Below are 17,107 nucleotides of genomic sequence, written 5' to 3'. Positions count from 1 at the left end.
TTTATGGCCCCTGATCCAAAAACTAATTATTGGCCAAGATCGCAATCTTTTGATCCATTTTTTTTTTCAATCATTCTTAAAACTCTTGTTCCATTTACAGTTTTCTAGTTGTTAAGAATAGGAACTATGTAGCAATCTGGTTATGTTACTTTCTCATTTAAGCATTTCTAAACAAGTTTAAGATATAACTTTTTTTTTCTCTTTTTTTTTACCTACTTCTGATTTGTGCATGAGAGATGGGTTGTATTTCAAAGAAAAGAATCAACGAATTACAAAAAAATGTAGATTTTTTATTTACTTTACAATATAATGTACGTTATATTACAAACAACTCAGGTAAACTTAAAATACAGATTTTGTACTCTACATTTTAAAAATATCTTCTTAAAAATTGGTGATTTCTGTTTATATACTTTTACAAATACAGTATATATATATGTCAGTACATATTAAAAATTCTACCATTAATTCAGTACTTAACATATAAAACATTATGAGTTGAAATACTAAGAGAAAAGATAGAGTAAATATACATTATATTTGTATTCTAGCAAATAATGGAATTGAAATACCTTTAATGGAGACATAAAATACTTTCTCTCATTTGCTTAACGTGCATTTCAGTGCAAGTAGGGCTACTCTTAATAACAGAGTATAGTTTACAATATAGCTGCCTTTCACTTAAGTGTTTGATAACGAAGGTAATATCAGTCAATTAAAGACAAAATATCAGAAACAGATATAAAAAAATGTATAATATTGTAATAAAATCTTCGCTACTGTGTTATTCCATCTGACACCTGTTTCAAGATCTAGAAATTATACATTGGGTAAACAGAAACCACTAGCACAGGAAGCATAGATACATGCCCTAAAGAGTCATTTTTCAAGATTAGTTTGAAAATAGCAGCACACATGATGATGGTCTGCGAAAAGTCTTTCTAAAAATGAGTATTCTTTATAATCATTGAAAATAATAGCTGATTTACTAATCAGTTAATTAGCACTCTTTGCGTATGTACATATGTTTTTAAATTTCGTTTTATTTACATTGTTACTAACTAGGTTTGCGTCAAAAATCAACAGTGTAATTGCTACACAGATTTTTATTACTTTTTTTTAAAAAAAAAAAAGAAAGTGTATTCCTTTGTACAGAACTTATATGCCCTAAAGACGTGTCCTTCATATTGTGTAATTATAACATTTTGTATTCATTTTTTGCATCGTATTGTACTGATAAATTGTTCAATTATCTGCGCACGATGTCCATTATGAGTGAACAAATCGACAAAAGTAAATGGGTTTAAAATATCTCAAATACACTTGTTCATCATAATGTAGATCATTAACAAATTAAGTGTTACTGTATGAATAGCCGATAGACTGAATGCTTTCACATTAGAAACAAACTAGAATCTTAAAATTTATATTCTTAATTTAAAAAAATGTTCCTGCTAAAAATTAATTTATAACTGCTTCAATTATTAGATAAACGATCAAATAAATAACAATACAGGTACATGTCGTTTGAGGAAAATAAATGTATCCTCACTCCGTAAAGAATATTCATTATCGTCCAACGTGCATCGAAACACACTGAGATTCATAACAAGGTGGGTTAATCAACTAATTGTAAGAGGAAACCTTATGTATCTTTTCTTATAAGGAAAGTACACAAAATATAAAATTTTATGAGACCCTGCTAAGATACTGGCTTTTGCTTGAAACATTACATTTCGAATTATTTCAACCTTAATGAAAATTAACCATATGAATTGTTGTTCTTATAAAATAAAATATTCTGAACTCATTATTCAAATATGTCATTATTTCTTTACAAAGTTTCGAACGAATTGGTCTTATTCGTGTGCAAATTTTTTTAAAAAAAAGGTTAAAAATATTGGAAAAAGTTAATATTACCTAGACTCCTTAAATCGAAACCGGTGAGCCGCATTTAATTATCACCATGTCCACTGAACGCTTAATCATTCTGATGAGAATAGTAGCTATATTCTATTCAACGATGTGAACCAAATTTTCCTAATACACCTATAACTGCGTTCAAACTCTTTCCCCGAGAATGGGTTTAATCCAGGATTTTTAAAATCATTTTCTTTTATTAAAACGAAAACCTTAAACCTCGACTTGGGGAATGTAAAAAGGACTTGAAACGCAGTTATAGGTGTATAAAGAAAATTCGTACAGAAGCAGAATAGGCTATGCCATCTATTATTAATCTCTTAAATGGTTAACCCGTCGTAAGACGCTATAAGATACGTATAGTTTGTACTTTAACTCATCTATGTTACTTATGTGCCATTCCTGCGAATGAAAGTTCCCGTTTAAAGACGCTAATGCATTTCGTAAGCGTTAGAAATTTTGGTGATTTTTTTTTCTGATAACTTTTTCATATCATCTGGCAATTTGTATTAGGCGTAAAATGACGTTAAAAAACAAACAAAAAATGATTTTTTGGGGAAAAAATGCTCACTTTGCAGTTCGACTCGTACTACGTAATTGCACTTAAGGGATTAATACAGAGAGCAAAGCGATAACTAAACTATTCTCAGTAGATCGATGACAAAGAGATTGCGTTTTCTTCAGCATTTTTAACATTCCTTTTAATTCTTGTACCTGAAGAAGAACATCGCGTGGTTCGAAACATCGTGAAGAAAAATTGATATATTTGAATGGTGACTTTGAGATCTTTTATTTTCGTCAGTTTTCACCTTAGCTAAAAAAAAAAAAAAAAAACCAAGAAACTCAAAACAACTGAAAAATTCATCCATTTTGGTTCTTGATACACACAATTTAATTTTATAAAATTTTAAGTCATAAACTATACATATACATATATATATCTACGCTTGAAATGAGATGGTGAAAACTAGTTACAATAATATTGTATGTTAATAAGCAAATACGTCGTATAAGTAAGCTTATACTGCGCAACTTCACTGTGAAGTTTGCATTTATCATCACAATTTATACTTGTGAAGTTTAGCCTGTGTAAACTTCCATTTGAAATTTGATCAAATTTCAAACTCAAACAATAGTATCACAATAAATCATCACAATCACATGCTGTATGTCTTTTTAGCATCCTTATGGTGCTCGTACTCTGCTATCAGATAGCAGATGAGACCGACTGATAAACTGGTTATCAAAATATATATTTTGGTAGACGTGATAAAGAATGTCGCATACATGTAAGTGACAAAGAATCCAACGGACTCCCAGAGTCTGTAATTGCTGTAGGCAGCTTCCTTTGCGTCTGGGAAAAACAAACCATAAACAGCTGGAACAAAATAAATAAATAAATAAATAAATAAATAAATACACAAAAAAAAGTTGGAAAATTAATAAATAAAATAATATTGGAAATCTATGACGTATAAGCTTCGTCTTTATTACTTGAAAATATACAAGTCTGATAAATACGTAAATATACATGTACACTCATGTTCAAAATGATTGTCGCAAATTCGATAATGATTTTGCAGGGTACTTTTAATACTGACACTGAGTGTATAATCGGGAAATGTATATTTGAGGTGAATTTCATAGGAAAAGAATTATAAATACGAAAATTAGAGTGAATAAATAAAAATGTTACTAAAAAGAAGAAAGTTTTATTTTCGTTTCATTGTTCTTATTTACTGCTCTTTTGACATGAAATTTACCACATACATGTCTTTGCCGATTATACACATACTAACATTATAAGAAATACCGGGAAAATTCCTTATCAAAAATTATATTCCTACAACAACATATTTACAGACATGCGACAATAATTTTGGACATGAGTGTACATGTTCGGTAAATGCTAACTTTGTATAACAATATTTCGATTGAAGATCATGCTTATCAGTAATTCATAATCTTGAGATAGGTATATTGCTTTCGAGATTAAAACCTTCTAATGAAATATTTTCATGCTGATACAACAATGCTCTTTATCTTTGCAGTTTTTACGGACACGATGGCTCTGTGGTAGAGCATTCACCTCTGGTATAAGGGAACCTTGAGTTCGGGAGCTTGAAAGCTTATGGTAGCATTACTCATCGTATCCTTTAGTTTAAAGGCATAACCGTTGGTCGATAAACTAGATACTTCATTTCATTTTTCAAAACAAATCTTTTTTAAGCATTTACTAGCAATAAATTTTAATTGACCTTGTTGATATTTGAGAAATGATAACATTTGTTCATTCTAACTATATATACATAATATAGTCTGAGCGGATGCAGACATTGCGGATAGTGTATAAAATCGAGGATGCATATGAAAAATGTACGCGTAATTTTCGTGATCATTTCTTGAAAGAACTAAAGAACCATAAATAACTATTGACTTGTTTGATTACTCTATTATTACAAATAACAGCCAGATCAAAACTCTATTTCGTTCAGTTTTTTCCAGCTTGCTTTCTCTTTCTGGTTTTGAAATCCTATAATAAATATGAAGTGCTAATGTGTCCAGTGCCGGATTTACGTATAAGCTAAACAAGGTATAGCTTAGGGCCCCACACTCGCTTGGGAGCCCCCCCCCCAAAAAAAAAAATAAAGAAAAACTGATTGTTATGTAATTTCCAAATAACAAGAAGAAAGCAAATAAACGCACATACAACAATGGTATTTTGTATTATTATGTTCTAAGCTTTTATGAAGCAAGTAATAGAGCTCTATTTCTCAGCCCCACTTGTAATGAGGCCCCTGTTACCCAACCCCGCTTATAATGGAGCCCTCGTTTCGTAGCCCGCTTGTAATGGGCTTTTGTTTCCATTTAGATATCCATAGGTCTATAAATTAGCAAATATTCAAACTTAAAAACAGGCGGCATTTTGTCGCTGAAAAAAAAAAAAAAAAAAAAAAGCTTGATGTATAAAGGGCCTCTAAAGATTGACGTATAAAGGACTGCTTTCAATAGATTAGGACCCCATCAAACCTAAATCCGGCACTGAATGTGTCTTTATGTGAGTTCGTATGATGTTACTTTTTTTTGTTTTCAAGGACTTCTAAATTTGTGTTGTGAATAAAGATACCAATGCCTTTTAGAAACGAAATAAAAAAAAAATAATAATAACAAAGTGTTCTGAAATGATATTGACTAAATTGACAATTTTCTTGTTAAAAACCTGCAATTGAGATAACTATAGTTAAAAAAAAAAAAAAAAAAAGTAATTTGTGTCTGCATGAATTTTATTTTATTAAGCATAGTTTACTTACAATCGAAAGAGACTGTATTGAATGTTTAGCTTGAATTTGATTGATAACAAATCATAGGATTTATAGAACTGGAAAGAAGGCACTGAAAATTAAGAATGTAAATAAATTGTAATATAACTTTTCGAACAGTACGAAGGCATTAGTTTGGAAAGAGAATCAATTCTGGAAAATTATGTCTTCAAACAGAAAAAAGTATGCATCGTAAAGAGATCATAAGAACACAAAAAGTTAATAATAATAAAGCAGAGTACCCAAAACCATTTTTACGTCCATTCTTTATCATCATTTCCCACACACCCATATTAACAGGAGATGGAAGACAGTAAGTTTGGGATCAGTAGTCGTTTTTGTCATGCTATCTACTTTTCAGCCAGAAGGAACATGTTACGCCTTATGTACCCGTTCATTCAACTACTTAAGTAAATACGGATACAATGATATCCACTGTAAACAGGGCTGTTATTCTAATTTTTCAACAACCGGTTCTGAATACACACACACACACACACACACACACACACACACACATATATATATATATATATATATATATATATATATATATATATATAGAGAGAGAGAGAGAGAGAGAGGAAATATAGTAGATGGATAGATATAACTCTTTTGGAAAACTAATCATGCAAGATAGACAAAAAAAAAATCTTTTATTGGATACCAGAAGTAACATGTAGGGAACTACACAGCATCCTAATACAAAGTGGTGTGACGAAATTAGGTATAGCACTGCGAATATCTTGGAAACGAATTATGCGAGATTAGATCGTTGTCAAAATGTATTGGAAAGACCTTAACCCATCAATGGATCGACAATTATTGATAATGGTATGTGTGCGTTTCAAATATAAATAACTCTCACCACTACATTCATGTGATCCCAGTTCTTATTCTTGATATCTGAGCATTTGAGATTAAGAAATAAACGCTTATAATTTGTTCTGAGGGATCATATGTTTAACCCTGTAGCGGTAAGAATTTCTAAAAACAAAGATAGTTAAACTAAAATTTACTGTTCCTGGGTGTAAGTGGGTAAAATTTATTGGATATAACAAACGGTTCTGCGAACTCGAAATGTTTCAACAACCGGTTCTAACGAACCGGTGCGAACCGGCGAATATCACCACTGACTGTAAATGTAACTCGCTTAAACAGTTGTTTTATAAGTTAATTCAAAAACTTCTTTTATTTTCTCATAATTTTCTTCTACTTTCTCTGTTGTATGCGAAGTGGTTGGTGCGTATGTCTGTATCACTACTATATCTTTCTTTTTCCCTTGAAGTCTTAATATCACAACTGTAACATCAACAAATTTTACTTTCACTGTCTTCTCTTTTAGGTGCTTACCAGAATTATTCCTACACCATTATGACTGCCCTTTCCATTGCCTGAATAAAACATCCTATATCCTTCACTGTTGAACACTTCATTACCTTCCCATCTAACTTCATAAACTCCTACAAAGTCTAGTTTATTTTCTTTCATTTTTTCTTTAAGATTATCTAACTTCCCTCCCTGTAACATGGTACGTAACATTGTAGTATCGAGTGGTTTTTTTGTTTAAGTAATTCCGTATAACGTCTTTCCGAAATCTTGAAAGTAAATAAATATTGTTTTAGATTAACCGAAATTTTTATCTACTTGATTCACAGATAAAAACAGACCTCTTGAATTTGGTTACAGTGCCATAGATTAGAGTAAAGAAATTTGTGGTAAGTTAATCGCTGATTAAAATTTTAATCGTCCTAGTACATCACACTTTAAAATATAAACTGGCCTGGTAAAGAACACATTACACAGAACAATGACAAGAACTACAATCAAAATATTTGTAGCCTGTTAGTCCTCTAATTTGTAACGTTGAGGGTGCAACCAAGTACCAAAAAATTAATTTAAAAAATATCTGTCTATGCCAATTGAACACCATTTTTTTAATTTTTTCTACTTTGTGTTGTATGGTTGCAAAACATGGTCGTTTACTCTTGGGAAAGAACGCAGACTGAAAGTGTTTGAGAACAAGATCCTGAGACGAATATTCAAAAGATTCCAGAGGAACTACATAATTTATGTCGTTTTACCCAACATTGTTAGGGTCATCAAATCTAGGAGGCTTAAGTGGGTAGGTCATATAGCTAGAATGCAAGAAAACAGGAACGCTTTCAAAGTTTTAACTGGAAATCCAATCGGAAAACGACTATTAGGAAGACCTAGGTGCAGATGAGAGGACAATATTAAGATGGATCTCGCAGAAATAGGAATACGAAGTAGAAACTGGATCCAGTTGACTAAGGACAGAAGTTAATGGAGAGCTTTTGTGAACGCGACATTGAACCTACGAGTTGCATAGGCCATAGAGTTAGTTATTATTTTTTTAAGGGAAAGGGTAATGCAAGAATAATTGATTTGCATCAATGAATGTAATCATCTTCATTAAATGGAAACAGTCTTCCAGTCTCTACTGTCTTCCCTAAAATTAAATCAGTGATTGGTATGCAAATTAGTGACAACTACTAATACACATTTTAGAATTAGAATTTGTTCACTTTTCCGCGTCAATAATTACATTACCATACTACTTTACTAAGGCTATTTAAATAATTTTTTTAAACTTACCATTAATCATAGGCATAACAGCTCCATCACTAACTCCAATTAACCCTGCCATCAAGAAAAACATAAAACTATCGTCAGGAGATGGATGCCAGTAGAGCAATGTGGAAGCTACAGTTATATTCAAAGCTCCACCAAAAATCATCACAGGAATCCGTCCAACGTATTTTGATACGTGTCCCATGAAAATGGCAGAAACAGCAGAAGCACCACCATTACAAATACTCACGATGCCGATCTTAGAAATACCCCAGGCACATGACACAAAAGCCTGCAGAGAGACAAATACAAGTTAGGAACATTCAACATAACAACAACAACAAAGTGCTCAATTAGTGTGTCTAAGTAATTTGGTTTTAACCAAAAGTTCTTAAATGCTAATAATAAATTCAATTATTTAATTGATACTTTTCTGCATAATTTTAACATAGCATTCCAAAAACCCGAAGAGGTGGGCCACGCGAGAAATAAAAATTTCGAAACAAAATTATATAGTACAATTATTATGTATATATAAACTTTGGAAAACTTTCATAAATTTCCCGTTTAAATTTAGAGCCCACATAGAAATACATCAAGAATACAGAGAAAATATATCAAAACGTTATTCGAATAGTCAAAAGAGACTCTCTATGGGGCTATTTAAAGCAAAAAGTATACAAGAACATATTCTCGAACTATACAAGACCTGAACACGAACATTTACAGTGCCATTGAGAACATTAACACTTCTACTCTTCGTAAAGTTGCTACCAACATGGTGAAACGTGTGAACCAGTGTTTAAATCAAAACAGGGGCACTCCCAGCATCGCTGTAGAGCTGATAACTCGTTTCGAGATAGTAGCATTGTTGCCGGTGCATGTAAGTAAAAGTTTTATCATGATAATTTCAAAGTTTCTTTTTCATTGTTTTCAGGAATTGCATAATGTAGACAGATCCTTAACACACCTTTTGATGCACTGAAACATCAGCAAAGTTGCCAATTCAGTGTTAATTTATGAAAACTACGATTTCCCTAGTCTCCCCTTATAGAGGCTTCATCCGATTACTTATCGGTGAAAACGAAAAATTCTTGTTTCTACTCCATAGCTTACAAGCTATTCCAACTAAACAAACTGAACATTAACTGAACAGAATATCCATACGTACGAGTTATGAATCAATTTACATGTTTTGCAAAAAACTTGATTTACAGCTTCGGTTACATCTGGCAACACTGTATAGTTCCTAGTGTACTTCAATCGTTTCTTTCTAGTTTAAAAATATATGCATGAACAAAGCTTCATTTTGGTATAACCACTATTTGTATATCGCTTCAGGTTCAAAAGTTCTACTATCTCAAACTCCAGGTTGCATTGTATATTGAACACCCTGTAGTTCTTAGTCATTCAAACATTTTTCACTATATTTGAGTATAAATTGCACGTATTTTTAACATTTGACTCATCGAAATTCCCATTAATATTGTTCTACGCAATATTGTAGTACATTAAACACTAAATAAATTAATAGCATCTGCCAGCATATAAGATGCACTCTATTTTTGGTATTCACTTTTGAAGGGGAAAAAATATTTTCACTGCATATTATATGAATGTTTAAAAAATACAAAATGATATTTTAACAAGAAATATATGCAGAGTTAAGAATACTTAACTAAATGTGAGTCACAAGCGGGTATGGGAACATCTATAACTCATGTGCGGAAATACTATTCTTTATTATAAGGCAACAAGGAAGACATCAAACAACACAGAATAGGGAACAGTTATTGAAATTAAAATAATCCAAATCTCAGTATTGGCGTAGAAGACGAATTATAACTCTAGGCTTATTCTAAAAGAATATGTTTTACACACTGGCAAATACGGAAGCAAGAGACAGAAAAATATTAAGTGTTTTAGCTACGTATACTGTATTATAAAATAGAAATCGTGTTTACAAACGTGTATCCAGAAGTTATAGGCATTCCTTACTTAAAGTTGAAAGGTAAATAGAACGAAAACCAAACAAATTGTACAGAGTGTAACGATAACATTTATGTGCGTTAATCTTTAGGGCTAAAAGCGCTTCTAAATGTTACTAACCAGAAGAGAAAGAAATAGAAAGTTAGTTTAAAATGTACTGATTAATATTGATTTGTTTTTCGATTATTTTCAGTTTTTATGTTGACTTCTGTTATTTACTTGTTGTTATAACAACGAATCCATATTGATTTCGCTTGCTAAGAGATGATATGGTATCTATGTACAGGGCTGTAATCGAGGGTACACGGAGGTACACGCCGTACACCCTCTGCTTAATCTTAGTAATTAGAGTGTACCTTCTGTTTTAAAGCGTATAGTACTGTGATATGACGTTAATATTACCAGTGATGAGAACAATTTCCACATTGCCATGTTCCACAGCAGAGTGTGAGCGAGGATTAAGCTTGATGAATAATATTATCACTGACTTCAGATCATTATTGCTGTTTACCCACGTCTCCAGTCTTATGTTCATCAAATCAAATGGACCACCACTTGATCAGTTCATAGCTTAGATTATGTGAACACATGTCTTCAAAATCACCGTGCTGCAAATGACAGCAAACCAAAAGTTTGTACAAAAAAGCGATAGTGACACTTGTGAAGAATCAAAAAGTGCGCTTTGGAGCATTTTTAAGTGAACCGGTGCAAATAGCTCTAGAACACAACTATACTGTTGAAGATAAATAATAAGATCTTTAAAATAACGTTATTTTGTTCAAGCTTTTAAAAATCTTCTAGCAGTGTTATTTAATTATTAAGAGTTTACATGTGATAAATGTGGAGTACGTTCGAGTTAAGAGATGTGAATAGCTTCATAGGAAGAATTTATTATTGCAGAGAAAGTTAATGGTAGGTGTTCAAACTATTTTGTTTAAGCTTTCTATGTTTTGTATTATTAGTGATATTTAAGGTATTTTTGAAAAGTGTTCTAGTGACAAGTGTGAGGACAATTAAAAGTTGCACTTTAGAGTTTTATTGAGCAAACGGACGCAGATACCTTCCGGAGAAGGCTTTATCAAGGTTAGTGTCACGTCTTATATTTTACGGGTTTACATTGTTACTGTTATTACTAGCTATTATTATTTGGATGTTATTGAAGGAATTAAAACACAAAATTGTTAGTTTTGGGATGAGGGAATAGATCGATGCAAAATGGCACATTTTTGTTCTGGGGGGATATCCAAGCGCTTTGAAGGTCGACGGCTGTGATTTTGCAATTGCTTGAACGTTTGTTCTCTGCTGAAAAGAACCAAACTTGTTCGACATTTTAAAACTAAGATATGAATATTTTCAATATCACGCGTATGTTAATACGTAACTTTGAGCAATACAGAACTTATTAATTGAAACAAACATTTCATGCCTTAATAATTTTATAGTTAAATTTGGAAACAATTTTCTTACTTCTGGCTGATCAGGCGCAATTTTTTCTATTTCTTCTCGGAATGAGTTGGTTCTTTCTCCATACCTACACCCATTTATGTTATTAAGGGTGTGATGTACGGAGTGTCATCAAGAAAATAGCATGAAATGCTTTTAGACTATAAAACAGTAATGTTTCGTTTATATTTTAATTTTTCTTTTACATTGTTCATTAAAAAATGCCTTATGTCTTTAATGACAATCATAGATGATCACAATACGGCGTATACCCTCTGAAAATTTTAGGACTACAGCACTGTCTACTGTCTATTTTAGCACTGTCTATGTACTTAATTATTGACATTGGGAAGATATAATAGAATAGAACGCCAAACTATAAGGACGTATGTAAGTTTTCAACTATGTATAAGGAAAATATCTACAATATATTGAATACTAAGGCAAGTTTAGTTAATGCGTTTCTATATATGCAGTGAACAGTGTATACTAGTGTGACTATTAATGGCTACAAAATATAAATTGACGAACTGTGACAATATATAACTACTTTAAGATTATAAGAGTAAAAGAGAGAATACCTGATTGACATCTGACATGTAGAAGGCTGGGTTCATTCCTGTGTAGAAAGCGAGAGGTATCAGAAGAAGGTGCTTCTTTTTCTTTGTTTCTTTCAATGTGGCTGCAGCAAATTGAAGATTTGACAATTGACTGTTCCTCGTTTCTTCGCCTTTCTTACTATAAATGGAAACAGAGGAAATTTAATATCAAATCGTTGAATTTTAAGTTCCACTGGAAAGCATCATCATAAAACAAATGACGAAATAAATAAATAAAAAAGAAAAACAAATAAATAAAAAGAAAGAAGGAAATAGAGAGAGAAAAAAGAAGAAAAGAAAGAAATAGAGAGAGAAAGAAAAGGAAGAAAGGAAAGAAAGAAAGAAATAAAAGAAAGAAAGAAAAGGAGAGACAAAGGAAAAAGAAAGAAAGAAAGAGACAGACAGACAGATAGGCAAACATGCATCTCGTTTAATTAATGTTATTTAGCACCATTGTCATATTTCGAGCTCTGCGGAATCCTTTATCATAAGCAAAGAAAGCTAACTGTAGAGCTGGTAAATAAGACAATTAATACAACAAAACAAAGGAACGTTCAGGATCTAAAATTACTTTACAGATTAGAAACATAGAAGATAAAGCATCTAATATTTTACTGTCATAATGAGTACTTAAATGAAGTTTCAAAATGATTACGTATTTTATTTTCGTGTTATTGTTTGTAAAATTTGAGTCAGAGGCGGTGGGAAGATTCAGCAATTCAGTTATCTTGGAGGCAAGTTAGTGCGGTGAGAAACGAACCAGATTGTGAGTGTTGATCTTACAGGATGCTCTGTGCACCAGCCAACTACGAGGTGGTTTCTTAGTAGCAGGTTCCGTCCATCATAACCTCGGTGTTACATAAGGATACTAACTCAAAAGGTTGACTATAGCTTTGGGAATTACATGAATGTGTACTACCGTATATGTATGTCTTTATACTATTTATATTATACTCAATGACAAAGCCACTGTGCTCCCCCCATGTTAACGTAAACGAAATCAATAGACAAAACAGGTAAGAAACACTTTTGGAGAAGCTCAAAACTTATCTAAAGTTACAGCATGGTAGCAACTTAATAGTATCCAGTATAACATGGGTTTTGAACACGACTGATACTATTTAATTCTTTTTCTCCTCCCTTACATAATGAATAAATCTACGTTTCTGCATCTTTTAGGATTTTGAACTAGATTTAACAATTTCGTCAATTATTGTATACGCTCTCACCCATATTATTGTTAGGTCATTTATACTTGTATATATAACTTAAGAGGGAGCAGAGTGAATACTGCTAGTATAGCTTAAGAGTTTCGATTCAGCATGGCTCACAAATATTCATCATTATATAGGGCAGAGCGCAAATTTTCCGGTCGCCAGGTCACCATTGGCGACTAGAAATTTAGACCTGGCGACCAGGTTTAGTAGGAATGGTTTCTGTTCCGCACGAAAATAATTGTCACTGAGAGAGAGAAAACGCAGAATGTGAAGTCTTCACAACGTTGTAATTCGCCCCTCCTTTCCCACCCTCAATCGAAATGGTTTGTCTCCATGGGTGGGGGGGGACCTCAGGTAATTTGTGCGAGAGACATACTGGCGATCATCATTTTTGGATTTGCGATTGCCACTGGCTTTGAAATTTTGAGCAATGATATAGGGTGTATCAAGTCCGGGGCCACTGTGAGTAAAGGTGAAAAAAAGAGAGAGAGGGAGGGAAGTTGGTTTTTAATTTTTTTTTTTTTTTTTTTTTTTTAAATCGCATTAATCGTTTGGCTTCCAAACTGGCAAGGTGCCCTATGTTAAAAGAAACAGCAACGTTATCTGTTACGTAGGCTGTTTCTTTCGGACCTCACCATACCAACAATACAACATTGTGGGAAACTGATTCGAAGTATTTTTCACATAGCAATGTGGACATTCCTGTGTCAATTTTGCATGCCCTTACCTCCCGTTCTAATAGCCTGTTGAACTCGAAATGTTTCGTGTCCGAGTATGGAAGTGACGGGAATGCAGAATAACTGAAAACAAATTGTCGAAATTGTGACTTTCTCTGTCCAGTCAAAGGAAATACATATGAAGACTAAAATTATACTTTTCTCATGGAACCTATTACTTTTATAGCTATTACTTTTACTTATTGAAAATAACTACATCCGAACTAAGCTAGTCTTTACGAATACGGATACATGCACACAAACTTGAAATGCACTTTACTAATTATTTTCATGCTACTAAATAATGTTTTTCACAATACTTATGGCACTCATCTCGTCTCTCAGATTCCTTTGTGGTCTCGCCGCTATTAGTATGATCTGTTCCTCTACCAACACTTTTTGAGGTGAGAAGATTCCCTCGAAAAGTGTAAAAACTTTTTTAGGCCAGCCGTACTGAGTGAAGCTTTCATAATTTATACCAGACAAATGCTGAGATGGTACCTAACATAATGACCCCAGGCCGCTTCTTTTCTTAACTCCCGTGATCACCGAGGGACACCATCCCTCATGCCTGAGAAGGTAACATGCCATTGCTGCCAAAGCTCAGAAATCTAATTCGAATCCTAATTCAGGTTATGTCAGAGTGAAAAATCTTGGGAAGGAATTCCACCACTTAATATTCTTGGAAGAAAATTCACCATACTGGGAGAAAAATGAATGAAATGACATTGCTATTAGCAGAATTTTTCAAATTGATCACAGTAATTACTTCATATGTAATTAAAGGGTGAACTAGTGGTTAGCGGTTCCCTTATTTTACACAGTTTAACAATTGTCGATGTTCAAACATGTGAACTCTCTATGTCGAAAGATCAGTGCAAAGAGGTTGTTTATTATGTCCCTGCCTCCTCGCATTCGACTGTTATCATTTGTCATCCCTATTTTAAGTACAACCTTTTTGTTTTACATCATGACTTTTTTTTGGTAATCCTAAAACCAACACTTTCATGTAAGATTACTTATAAGTTTTCAAATTTACACCTTTTTCTTCTATTTTTTAAAATATATTTTACCAGTTCTATATTTTCCTATATTTGTATTTACTTCACATGTTAGATTTTTACATCTACTACGCAAATATACTGTTACGTGGAAGACCCGGGTTGGATTCCCGACAAGAGTTCATATGGTTTGTGTTGGAATGTAAGAGTGGCACAAACTGTTTATTAATGTAACACTGACAATTGCTAAGTCAATAGGCGATAATATGTGCAAATAAGACAGAAAGAAATAAGATTGAGTTTTGAAGATAGATTGATTTTGTTAATCAAGACTACATGGAATGTGCGAACTTGATTACGAAGATTTAAATTGTGAATTAGGTTATGATATTGGTATGTAGGAATAGAATTGAATAAATAAAGAAACTAGTATGAGCACAGATTAAGAATAAAGTGATTAAATAAGATATGTTGTTTTAGTGCCTGAAGAACTTAGTTTTGGTGTAGTAATTGTACGGAAGATTTTTCTAAGACTGGCTTACAATTAAGAGTTGGATCCTGTGCTAAGCTGTAGGCCAATGTTTTATATAACCTCGGTGCTTGAAGAAACGATAAACTCCAATTCAAGGAAATAGCCTATAAGGTCTTTCGTTAAATACTTTGGCAGGCAAGAAACAGAAGAAATAAAATTGTCGTTTAAGATGTAATCCCTCGTATGTCCAACCCTTGCAATTTTGAGTTTTTGGCATAAACCTGATGAGAAAGCGTTCTACCAAACCCTCGTACGTCACAAGAAATCGATTGCTGAGAAACAATTGATTACAGTGTTGGCTTGCTTGTCGATTGGTGGAAACTTCAGGTGGTACCTCGTATGGAAGTGTGTTCAACGAATTATAGCCATGACATTTGTGTTGTGATAAAATCAGCTATGTCACCGTTAAAAAAAAAAATTAAAAAAATGATAAAAAAAAGATAACGTACTTTTTAGAACGTTTGAAATATTAATATTGTAAATATAAATTAATGAAGTTTTTCTGTCTCGTGGAAAATTAACAAATTGAACATACGAGGTATCACATCTTCAACGACGATATTTGAAAAAAACGCTCAGGCCTCTATATTGAATATTTTTGTGTTTTATAATTTTACTTTGTCTTCCGTCTTCTTACAAAGCATTTAACGAAAGTACTTAGTTTCACGTCTTATATAGTTTCTTGTGAAAATGTTTTCTACTATCTTCTTGCAAGTAATGTGTTTTGCATGCCCAATTCCGAATTCTTTAGTTTCAAGTATGACAGATATTATAGTTACAACAAATAAAAAAAATCAGCTCTTCGTTAAATTTACTTTCTTTTTTTTTATGCTTTTTATGTTGTGAATAACTTAAGGTGGAAAAAAGATTAAAACATGTATAAATTAAGCCATGTACATCTACAAAATAAAAGTAACTCTTTACAAACCTTTTCTGATAGAACGGAACTATGGATTTATGTAGTTTATGAAGTCATACTTTTAATCCCTCAAATTTATAAATTACACACAAAAAATTAAACAAATAAAATAAATTAGAAAAAAATCATAATGTATGCAATAGCATTTGGTAGATAGTACCTGGTTTACTTTGTAAGTTTTCGATATTCTACATCGTTTTTACATTAATTAAAAAGTGAGAGTGAGATTAGCGAAGACCTTTAATACTCTCTGCTCGTTACTAAAACCAATGAAATCACGTGATGTATTATTTCACCTTTTAATTCTTTTCTTTTTTCTTAATTGAATATTCAGTCCGTTTTCATATTCTCTGTGGCCATTTTTGTCAATAAAAATAACAAAATTCTACAGAAACAGATAGTATTATTTTTAACGTATGGTAAAAATATAAATAAATAAAAATAGAAAAGGAAAGAAAAACCTGAATAAAAATAAATATAGATAATATTTTAATTATTTTAATTACTTAGCATTAAATTCTGAAACCAAAATAGGATTTGGTTAAACTTGTATTTTAAAATAGTCCGTTAAAAACTGAATAAAGCTCAAAAACTCACCTGGTAAGGGAATTCATGAATACTGCCACAAGGAGTGCTGCGAACACCATACAGGCAATATAAATTCCAAAGATAGGGTAGATTTGACTGTCAGCGGGCCGCTCCAGATTCACGTTTTCTTTATAGTTATTAGGTACAAAGTTTGCTCCACATGAAGTCAGATTCACTGCCCCAAAGCTGGACGTGTTCTTAGGAGCTTCATGTTCATTTAAAACTGAAAGAATATAGTTTAATTAATATATACGTATGAGAAAAAACT

The 17,107-nt window shown here is 32.3% G+C and overlaps 1 protein-coding gene and 1 long non-coding RNA gene across 4 annotated transcripts in view; one reads left to right on the top strand and one right to left on the bottom strand.

Annotated features, from left to right (window-relative positions):
• Positions 1-289: 289 nt before the first annotated feature.
• LOC145689828 (UNC93-like protein) overlaps positions 290-17,107 on the bottom strand; it is a 109,665-nt gene continuing 92,847 nt past the window's right edge. For all 3 annotated transcript variants that reach the window (XM_081764045.1, XM_081764046.1, XM_081764043.1), the window contains exons 3-6: positions 16,849-17,062; positions 11,849-12,005; positions 7,860-8,127; positions 290-3,298 (exon numbers count right to left, since the gene is read on the bottom strand). In XM_081764045.1, coding sequence (XP_081620171.1) covers positions 3,078-3,298; positions 7,860-8,127; positions 11,849-12,005; positions 16,849-17,062 — 860 coding nt within the window. In that variant the 3' untranslated portion in view covers positions 290-3,077. The remainder of the gene's footprint in view (positions 3,299-7,859; positions 8,128-11,848; positions 12,006-16,848; positions 17,063-17,107) is intronic.
• On the top strand, positions 8,145-15,263 carry LOC145689829 (uncharacterized). Its single transcript, XR_014132112.1, has 2 exons — positions 8,145-10,736; positions 14,916-15,263. It is a non-coding gene; the product is annotated as an uncharacterized LOC145689829 (long non-coding RNA).

Source organism: Thermobia domestica, chromosome 7, assembly GCF_964235325.1.
Source record: "Thermobia domestica chromosome 7, izTheDome1.hap1.1, whole genome shotgun sequence".
NCBI lineage: Eukaryota > Metazoa > Arthropoda > Insecta > Zygentoma > Lepismatidae > Thermobia > Thermobia domestica.
This window is presented reverse-complemented; position numbering and strand designations above follow the sequence as displayed.